Source organism: Syngnathus leptorhynchus, chromosome 19, assembly GCF_054491065.1.
Source record: "Syngnathus leptorhynchus isolate UIUO chromosome 19, UIUO_Slep, whole genome shotgun sequence".
Taxonomy (NCBI): Eukaryota; Metazoa; Chordata; class Actinopteri; order Syngnathiformes; family Syngnathidae; genus Syngnathus; species Syngnathus leptorhynchus.
The window spans coordinates 4,037,670-4,048,467 of NC_141213.1; the positions used below are offsets into that span (position 1 = coordinate 4,037,670).

At 43.2% G+C, this 10,798-nt stretch overlaps 1 protein-coding gene across 1 annotated transcript; it reads right to left on the minus strand.

The window, feature by feature from the left end:
* Window positions 1-5,104: 5,104 nt before the first annotated feature.
* On the minus strand, window positions 5,105-10,728 carry mtpap (mitochondrial poly(A) polymerase). The gene is made up of 9 exons (XM_085939720.1): window positions 10,543-10,728; window positions 10,030-10,196; window positions 9,722-9,949; window positions 9,408-9,632; window positions 9,121-9,332; window positions 8,250-8,476; window positions 7,451-7,543; window positions 7,310-7,383; window positions 5,105-6,157 (listed from the first exon to the last, which is right to left on the minus strand). The coding sequence occupies exons 1-9, from the start codon at window positions 10,712-10,714 to the stop codon at window positions 5,831-5,833; spliced, it is 1,725 nt and encodes a 574-aa protein (XP_085795846.1). The 5' UTR covers window positions 10,715-10,728; the 3' UTR covers window positions 5,105-5,830.
* Between the last annotated feature and the right edge of the window lie 70 nt (window positions 10,729-10,798).

The following is a 10,798-nucleotide window of genomic DNA, read 5'->3' on the forward strand; positions in this document are numbered from 1 at the left end:
GGGTTTATGTGAGAGGGACTCCAAATTGATTGCGACTATCAAAGTAGCATGAAGTGAAATGAGAGTGCGGTGGCTTATCATCCATTTAAAAAAGGTTTAATGAAATTGCACCGAGCACATAAAGCACGGAGAGAGTGGCAGGTTGATTCATTGCGTGATCTTGGAGCATGAGCTTGGAAAAAAAAAAGCGATATCAAATGAGGCTAAAGAGATAGTGTCATTCATCCTTATCAGTGAGTATGACTTATAAAATGCATATTTTTATTCTCATACAATGCTTAAAGTAGGTAATTTATATAAAGCTTTGGCGGAGTTGGGGGTGAAATATGCTTAGACCCCCCCCAAGTGCCAGCTAGGCCAGATAATTGACTTTTGGGTATTTTCCGATTTTTGTAGGAATTTTATTCTACATTTACCTCTGTTCTTTGTAGAAAACGTATAGTGAATGTTTACCAGCATTTTCTGAATAATTGTAGGGGTTGGTTAAAATAAAAATATATAAAAATATACTTTGCGGACCCCCTCAGCCCCCCCTCAGGAAAAAACTCCTAGCTCCGCCAGTGCTCTTTACCACAGATACAATTTTAACAGCCGCATTCGTCGTTGAATGCCAAGATCACGATCCAAAACTGACTACAGTATATTGGCTGCAAAATCTAACACACTTTTGATGTCATTTGACATCGAAAAATGCACAAATGATTAACGGCAGGCTGTTTTATCTTGGATTTCCAGTTTCCTACTCTTGAGTGTAGCCAAGGAATGAGCTTCCACTCCAAACCTGGCTTCTCTAATACATTTTCCACAGGCATGAGTGGAATCTGAATGTAGGAGATGTTCTGGAGATTATATTTGTGAGTATTTAGGTGACTCATATTTATTAGAGCCAGAGGATACAGTTAAATGGAATGCAGCATTGGGAAGTTGACTATTTGGGCCATTTGTATCCACCAGACAGAAACATACTTAGTACTTGGTTCTGGGCTATTGAATACATAATAACATAAAAATGAACTCTGTTAGTACTTTTTAATCTACATTCTATTAAGACGACTTTATTCTTGACCTATCAAACAGAAACGGACCTCGGCAAATCTGATACTAAAGTGCAAAGTACCGTGCAGCGAGATGTAATGGGCCATGGAGCAATGCAATATTAGACTGTGAGAAACACTTCTCTACACTTTTTTCATTTCATTTGGATCTCATGAAGTAATGTTTCGAGAAGATACAAATTGACTGGCTGATGAGGAAAAATAGCTTTTTGTACAGCGGTCTTCCAGATGCATGGGAATTTTGTGACTTTCCCAGCTGGTCAAACTTCAATCTGTTTTCAGTTTTATGCCAATACCATGACCTAAAAATGTGTAAGAGACAACTCCTAATGGTTGTATCAACTCTTAGTTCTGCCACACTGATCGAGGTTACTAAAGATGAGCCAACACCGAAACATCACTAATGTTCCAAGGGATTTAAAAAAAAAAACAGCATATGCCATTAGAAAGATTTATAAAATACGCCGGAGACCCATAAAGAGTCGACAGGAAAGCACTTTAAATAATGGAAATAATCCTTGCTGTCTTAACAGACTTTTGACAGTCAGTCAGTTCAACCCGATGACGTGTGTCTTAAACTCACTTGCGTTCTTTGAGACGGTATTAAAGAATACATAAGGCACAATGAAAAAGAAAATGTCGGATCAAGGCACCTTGTGCATCACCCTATGCACCAGTCACACGTCAGTGGGTGGCAACAGATACACACTAATGAGCGGGAAGTCTCTGATCCAATGGGCCTCACCACATTCCAGCGCCTCTAATAAGACCACGTCCCGCTTTACAAGTTGATGGTAGCTTCATTAACCGCAATATGAACCTGCCCTGAACAGGAAGCCGATGTCGCTGTATTTACAGGGGTTTTATTACACAAGAAGAACCGGGACCACTTTAATTGGAAACAACCAGGAAAGGTGTAAGATGGTGGTGATGGGGTTAATCATCTCTGCCAAGCAGGCTAGTTGAAGTCTCTGAGGTTGAAAGGAAACTGGGAGAGCTAGGATTTTTTTTTTTTCTTGGGGAGCCATGTGGAGGTACGCAAAACAAAATAAAGTTACAAACCCAAATAATTCCTCAGATACTGATAAATATGCATATGTGCTTTGTACTGGGAACAGGTGGGAATTTGGATAAATATTCCTGAAAAAATGGAAAATACTACACAAATGTCTGGCAAAGGATAATTCATGAGGGGGCAGTGCTCTCGTGACCCCCTTGGCTCCACCAGTATTCTATACGTCATCTCCATTCTTGGATCGGGTTCTATATTCGTCCAACATCTTCAAGAGGACCTATGAGATCAGCAATGCCAATTTTAGCTGCTGAGCTAAATAGGACCAGTAGGCCTATTTTTTAGTGATAGAAGGCATTCCCACAGTCGCTGCAATGACAGACAAGCCCCGCGGTGCTTTTGGCCTATTTTGGAGCTTTCTTTGAACAAAAGTCTGACTCCCCTCCGGCGATGCTCCCGTATTTGGGTGAATCGTTGGGGGTGCGACCAAACATCCTATCGACGGTGTGTGACAGCATAGGAGACGCTCGGAGCGATGAGCTGCCTTTTTGGATTCCGCACTCAACATCCAAATTGTCCTCAAGCCAGCCCACCAACGTCTGCGGTTTTTGTTGAAACATTGAAATGTTCTGGGAACTCGGAGGGCTGTGAGGGCGGGGCCCGGGGGGGGGGGACAGTGTTTGATACTACCACATTAATCGGAATCTGTGTAATTTCATTTTTTGTTCCACAGAAATAAGCACACCTCAAGATGCTCGTAACGTAGGTTGAGCATTCTCTATTGTTTCTTGTGTCCTGTCCCTCTACAGTTGAGTATAAAAACGGGGAGTGGGTTTCGTTTTACTTTCTCCTACGCACAAATCTCCAGTTTGTACTTGGTGGTAAAACAATAGGGAGGATAAAAGCCTCTAGTATTTTTGGAATTCTTTCACCACCTACGAGTGACATCTGAAATTAATTATGTGTGGAGGAGTGGAGGGTGGGGTGTTTTCCAGAAACGGGGAATCGTGTGGAGGTCGAAGTCTATATTGCGTGAGCGATCTCTCGGAAGGAAAACAATCTTTTACAGTCAGAGGAGAATGAATTACTTTGGCTTTGATTGGAAAAATAATGGAAAAACGAGGAGCCCTTAGTTTGTGATTATAAAAACAGAACTCTTTTTGAATGGTATCGGAATGATTTCCTGGAATGAATGTCATTATGTGTGAGCCAAAAAGAACCCAAACAGAAAGGAAAGTTGTGAAAGGGTAATGGTACTTCGATTAACCTACAATTTGTTATACGGTAGCTAGCAAATTCCAATTTTCTTAATTAGGTCGATCTTGTGTAGGAAGTCAACAGAATGAACTGGCAGAGCTATAAAGCCCATCCTGAAAGCTTCTTTGGGCAACGTGAGGCCAGTACTGTACTGTTTTTTATTTAATGACCTTAAAAGCATGAATCTCCAAAGAACACCTCCTTTCAGCGAGGAGCGTGAATATGAACTAAGCTTTGCGGTCGGGAATAGGCACGGCGGCACAAGTGCATATCTCCTCAGCTAGGTCTGTCCAGCCGAGCGAGCCGAGCCTGGAGATGACATGTGGGCTCTCATTCGACTGATAACACCCAGTGCTGCTGCCCGTAGATTAGGCTCTTATAGGGAAGGGACAAGAAATCTGGCTCATGAGGATGAGGGAGGGAATGGATGCTGTTTAGTGATCCCCACCCACCCCTCCTCCCCCCCGTGCATTATTTAACCCTCCCACACATATGTACTATGTATGCCTATATCTTCGGACGACGCTTATCGACGATAAACTGGGCGAGATTTACAAAAGACATCATGAAAGGCATTGAAAGCAAATATGACATTCATAAGCACGATATTATGCTAAACACAATATAGCTGAATCAAATATTCGGCTTTTATAGAGCTAAGGTTTGGTTTTGATCAACAAGGTCAAAGGTCGGGATGTGGATATTATTGTGGATGTAGTTTTCGGTTGAGTTAACTTGTACACTGTAATAATGGAAGGTGTTCCTAATTTTTGGACTCTCCTGTGTGAATGTTAGAGGGAAGTAAAAATATTATGTCACATTTGTGGGTTTATAAGAGAATCTCCCGAAAGGAAGTTGGTGGAAGGACCGCTCACTATGTTGCTTGGGACAATTAGTGGAACTGCAAAAGGGGAAATGCTTGGCGGCTTTGTGGAGAGGTGGAGGGAAAGAGTGGCGGGGGTTCGGGGGTGATCAAATGTCTTGATAAAATAAGTTATGAAACTAACTGCTTGTTGATAAGGTCTCAAACATCAAACAGCTAAACAATGTGTTCTCCCTTAATACCATCAACTGTTGAAAACAGTTAATGGTTCCCAATTGTATAACTTTCAGGCACGCTTAAATTTTGAGGTGAATATCGACGTCACGTTCGAGTCGACAAAACTAGAAAGCATTTTTTTTAAAGCAGTGAATGCAGAAGGGTTGACACGGAGAACCCAAAATGAACCCTACGTCACCCAGCAGTGCCATTTCATCAAATTCTCCCGAGGTGTTGATTTTCCACATGCGATGCTTCACTAACCGCAGCATTTCATAATTGCTTCGCTGCTCTACCGGCGCCGGGCCCCATCAGTCACAAAGTCAGTGATGGAAATAAACAAACTCTGCTAACATCAAAGAATATTCAGAGAGGAAAGAGATGACGGAGACAGATAGCTTGGTGTGTTGAGGTATGGGGATAGTGACTCAAGTTCAAAGCTGGGGGGAGGGTGGCACAAATGGGCTCCCTCCACCCGAGGGACATCGTCTGCCATCTGTGCCTTGGCCCTGTTGTGCTCTATGGGCAAAGGCTACACGGGTGGTCGGCCTAAAGAAGGTTGTTAAAAGTCTATGGCATCGCCCTGTGACCTTGCACAGCAACGAGTGGCAAAAACAGCTGTCGGCTGCATGCACAACAACGTGCCACGGGATGCACACTCCCCCTTGCACCCTCGGGCCGCCATCTCATATGCAATAAAAAAATAGACATTAACACATCCACTTTAGAATTATTTTTTTCTTGAGCAATTTCGGTTTTGTCACATTTAAAGCATTTTGTAATTTGTCATTGCAAAAATAAAAAATCCCCTTTTGCCCCACTTCACGACAAAAATAAGAATGACATCACTAGAGCACTCACTGACTGATGCAACCCCCCCAAATATGAAGAAAACATTTGCGAGGATCATTATGTCACTGTATTAGGTCATTTGCTCTTACATAATTCAGTCCAAATACAACACTGTCATGTGTTTTTTCTATTATGATGCTTGTTTAAAGATGTCCAAAAATCAAAAAAATATGCGGATGAAATGCATTTTTTTTTTCCATGGCTGCTATAGAGGATAGAATAATAGAATTGCATTTTTAACTCTTGTAAAATCTGTTAACGACATCCACCATACTATTGATTGTGTTCTACGTCACAATATACAGTCCACAGATTGATGACAATAAAAACATTTGCACTGTGAACCTCAAACAAACCTGTCAATCAAGTGAGCATTTTGAAATATATACAATACTAAATATGTGAAATAGTTTAAACAATATAAGTGCTAACCTATATTCTTTTATAAAGGTCAGAGTAATTCACCATTGCCTTGCCATGGTTACCACTTTAAAGTTTCAGTAGCACCCTCCAGTGTTCACCCAAGGAACTACATCCTATTAAAGACGCTTCCTGTGTCATAGAGGTGTCTTTGAGTCATTAAAAAAAGTTCTTTTCCAGGGATGTCAAGAGTCTTTAGCTCTTCGGCTGTTTTTTATTTTTTAGGGATTCTAACAAGCCCTTGATCCGCTCGCTAGCCGGCTCCCTTCTCTTCTTCTTCCGACTTTTGACCCCCGCAATCTGCGACGGCAGTAGAAGGGTCGCAAGTCCCCAGGGTGTGAGGCTCCTGCCCTTTTTGGGTGTCATTGTGTCGCTTTGCTGAAGCAGCCAGGCGCTCTCCTGACACAAAGCCACAAATCGTTCGAGTTGTGTGCCGTTGACGTTCTTGCTGACGTTCAGGGCCGTTTCGAACGGGTTCTGGATGTGGAGCGGGCCCGCTTCGGGCTTGTTCTGCTCTTTGCCCTGAAGACAGGAAAGGAGGGAGGGAAAGTTGCATGTGCTGTATGTAACGGTTCATCTATCTCGTTGGTCATGCTTTTTGCACCCTTACGCCTGTATCTGGGGCACATGGGGGCCAAATGGACCAACTCTCCCCAGGATAGCAAAAAAAAAAAAAAAGAGAAATGTGGACATGGCCTTGGAGGACACTTTTGAGATACAGAAGGAAAAACTTCACATGATGTATAGAAAACTGATTCAAACACGGGCTGAGCGCCCCATCAAACAAATCATCCGTGTAAGGTTAGCGGGAAGTCAGACAGGCAAAGGCATTTGTCAAAGAAGTGGAGCCAACCAGAAAATTGTGGCACAGTAAAGCTGATTTACAGCTGGTCCTCCAGCAGCCAAAACCTAAAGGCTCAGGTCATGGCCGCCTTTTACCTGCAAAGCTTCCTCATGCGTGACACTAATGGGACCTAATGAGATAATAAATGAATGACCCAGAACAAGACAGGAACAAATATGTGGTGATCATTTTTCATATCATGTCGATTGGAAACAGATTCCCAAAACTTCAAGTGCAAAAAGCACCAAAAAGGTTTGACACAGCTAGCTTGCACACAAATACCGTAACGACTTTATCATTTTATCTGCCCACTTTTTTTTGTATTGTGTTTTTGTTGTTGTGTATGAATTAGCATTGATAACAGCACCGGCTTGTTTACCAATGGTGATTGACGATACTCCAAAAAAGGCGACGGTTGCCGTAGTGTGACCCCCGTTGACAGACGAGGCGATACATCAATGCCAGTAAAAACACAACCTCCTCGCTCGTGGTAAATATTGCTTTGCAGCCTGATGGAGTTCCTAAATTTGATCTGGGCTCAAGGGCATCGGATCTCACGGGCCCGGCATCAATCAGACGAGACAAGGGCGGCTGTCATTTGCGTGGGCTGACAGTCTCCGTGCGAGCGGGCTGCCTTGGCTATCAACAGATCTGCTGATAGAACAGCGCACCCGGGAGGGAATGAAGGGATGCCGAGTGGAGATTTTCTGATTTGCGATTGATGCCAAACAGATAGCAAAAAAACAACTCATCCGATACTATGCTTGGTGAACTCAGATATTTCATTTCGAAATAATAATGTAGTCCAATTTATTTCTTCTTTTACATACCTTTCTGATATTTATGGACTTCTTACTGAATCCAAAGGTGGCGTAGAATTCAAAGAACCCGCAAAGCAGTCCCTCTATGACAAAGAAAAGCAAAATCACGTTAGCATCCACAAAATCTGCCCTTTGTGCTCACGTGCTCACCGAGTGTTTCCGTGTTGTTCCGGAGTCGGATCCTGTCGAAGTCGCTGACAAACGTGCAGTCGTTTCCCTCGATCACGCACTTGTCGGCGGGACCTTGTGGAATGAAAGCGAGGACACGAGGTAAATGGCGGTCGTCGAACAGCGCTTATAAATAAGGCACATATATGGAGGGCGTTGTTTGTGAGGAAAAGGAGAAAACAAAAATATGAGGGCATGGATCATGTCCCTTGTGGAGTGCACGGTGATGCCCTTGTTAGCAGTCACCTTGAGCTGATGCTGAGTCTGTGTGTGTTCAAGCAAGTGCATCCAAAGGAGACGGGGTCATCGACCTGACCAGAGTGATGGGCCTTTTATTGTCCTCTAAGCACTCTGTGTGATAGAAACTCCTGAACGGGGTAAAGGCAGTGAAGCAGGTGGTAGCGGTGCTGGCCACAAATGTGGGGTGGGGGGGGGGGGCGGCGGGGGGCTGTGTGGTTTTGGTCTGATTGCTTTTGGAGGGCAATTATCAAGCAGCCAAGGTGAAAGTGAGGGAGAGTTATGAAGGTTGAGTTCAGTTGCCACGGTGTGCTATGGTGGCGCTTTGCTAGATTAGCAAACGATAAGGATGGTAAATCAATATGCGGCCAAGAAAGTTGTACTTTCATCAGCTGTGGCTAATCGTAATGACAATGTTGCATACTACGAGCGTCGCGAATGCTCCGCTGAGCAAATTCATGTGGATATGACAGTTTTGACATATTCTTTGTCTATGCTTGAATTATTCTGATGTCTTAAAAATCTGTCGTGGCTTTTGTTGCACCTGCGAGTTCTCGTAGGTGGTCCAGCGTGGGGATGACAGGCGGGCTTCTCCCCTGCAGGAAGAACAGCACCATGACAGTGAGAGAGAAGTTGGTGATCCAGGCGCCGGGGATGCTGCTTGTCAGTCCATGTGCTCGGGCCCAACATCGTACGGTGAACACCAGGTGACGCACTCGGGGGTCCAGTTGGCCATAAAGGTAAAGCAGCTCTGAGCTCTTCATCGCCACCCTGTGGACAACAGGCAGACTTGTACTACTGTTTGATTTCATGCAAACATTCACTGCGAGCTTTCAAATGCAAGTGAGGTTAACACATCCTGCAGTAATGTGCCATAAATATGTGAAAGAGTCTCTAACACTAATTTCAAAAAATGTTATATTCGTTTGCAAGTGTCTCTGGAACTGGAATCCTAAATCACCGCTAGAGGGCAGTCTTTTCTATGTCACGATAACTCAATGGGTTGTGCCTTGCGGCCGCATTTTTTTCTTTCTTCCTGTTGAGACATTCACTTGCACAAGCATTGTCACCACAGCACAAACAGGAAATTGTAATGACCAAAAGATAAAAGCAAGAAAATCCCCCACAATCTTAAATCCACCCACAACACAACTATTTCCTTGGAAACTACACAGAAGTGTATTTGTAATTGTTTGTGTGGGCATTATGGATGTGTCACATTAAGAGTGGGCTGTCAACAACATCAAAAATGAAACGGAAAGTGTAGTTTCGCTTACGCAATCACTGAACTAGATTGCCAATCAGATTGCTAACTTGATTTCAGGGGTTTTCTATTATGTCAATTGTGGCTGACATTTGGAGACCTCAAGTATGAACGTGAATGTTGGCAAATGTATGGGAGAAGGGGATTGAACCTGTTGTTGGCGGTGAGGTCACACTGAAAACCAGACGGCTGGTGGGCAAAACGGACCAGGGGGCATCGGGCATTCAGAATCTTCTGCACACCCACGCAGCCGGGCCCAAACTGGTCCACGCATTCACCGATGACAGACAGGATGCTCTGCGTGGCGCTGCGCTCTGAATTGGTTCGCTTCATCTGGTACTCCAAGGACAAACCGGATTTGGGCTACACGATGAAAGAGAAATAAATAAAACAATGCAGATAAAATGGAGGCAATATTAAGAGCCTATTTCTCCTTACTATTTTTAAATTCCTTCCACTGATGCCATCTAGGTCCAGAAACATATCCAGATCGCAGCCCAGCTTTCCAAAGCCATTCACTGAGGATCCAAATGGTTTGATGGAGCATTCTGGAAAATAAGCAGCAGCGATGTCTTTGAGCAGAGAGCAGACGAGGAAACGCAGTCGGCTGTTCTCCTCAGTTAGCTGATAGGTTTCAGTCAAAGAGACTATTTGTTGGTCTATCTGAGGGGAAAGGCAGACATAGAAATATTTTAGTTGGATTTACGTTACAGATATTACAAAAGGAAACACATAAATGGAGATGTACTAACACTCTCTTCTTGAGAAAGTTTCTGAATGAGCTCATTAATGGGAATGGTGGTTTGTGGGTGGTTCCGTTTACTGGGCTGCTGGTTGGTGACTTCCGTCAGACCCCTCAGTGTCATTAGTCTTGATTTATAAGGAACCACAGATTCATGGTTGTTATTGGGGATACTGGCCCCATCAAGTAACGAGGAAACACTGTCTTGCGAAGCAAACTCGACCACTGCATGCACGCCCTGGAAAAGAATCACAAAACAATCAAGCTTAGACCTGTTTGTAAAAATACAGCAAAGTGTTGGCGAAGGATTTCACTCACATAGCTTTCATAAGTGAAGTAATTTCTAATTTCGCCGTGTAATGCTAACAAATTGAGGATCTTTTTCTCATTGACTTTTTGAGGGCAGTTGATGAGAACAGATCTTTCTGCCTGTTCTAGTCTTTGGGCTTGGACAGCATAAAACGAAAGACGTCCATCCTTCTCACCTGTTGAGAACAGAATAATTCAGAAACTATTTTATCACCAAAATACATTCCCATGTTTGCGCTTAAATTGAGAATCTCTATTTATTCCTACAATAACCACTTTGGTTACTTTTGTTTGGAAAATGTTTAAAGGCATATTCGATTACATATCAGCGTACATGGTCACAGTTGCATTCAGAAAATGCTTTTAAAGAAGTGACATTATAACACGATGACATAATAAAAACATGTTTCACTAGTGACTCATTTATGACATTATCAACACTTAACAGGTACTACAACATATTTCTAACACTGTTCTGATAAGGCTGACTTATTAGCTTGATTGAACGTAAATTTTACTGACTGGTTTCGTCCTTTGTTGGTACGTCGGCATGGGCTGGAACAGCTGTAGTTCCGACACTTCTGTGAAAGAAGTTGTCCGCCTTTCGGAGACATTTCACGAGGTTGATCCTTCCACACATATGTAACCCGTGAGCTGCTATGGAGGACGCCATTGTTGTTGAGGCAGGACGCATGCGCTGTTTTTTGAGTCGCCCTTCCTACGGCAAGCGAGAAATGTCGAAAATAATAGCGAAAATCACAACATTAAAAAAAAAGTT

What these genes read in the sequence shown, in the direction of transcription:
- mtpap (XM_085939720.1), bottom strand. Translation starts at nt 10,714, where the DNA reads ATGCGTCCTGCCTCAACAACAATGGCGTCCTCCATAGCAGCTCACGGG. An exon ending in ACTTCACTTATGAAAGCTAT is followed by an intron (nt 9,950 to 10,029) that starts GTGAGTGAAATC and finishes ATTCTTTTCCAG; the next exon opens with GGCGTGCATGCAGTGGTCGA. An exon ending in GACCTCACCGCCAACAACAG is followed by an intron (nt 8,477 to 9,120) that starts GTTCAATCCCCT and finishes TGTTGTCCACAG; the next exon opens with GGTGGCGATGAAGAGCTCAG.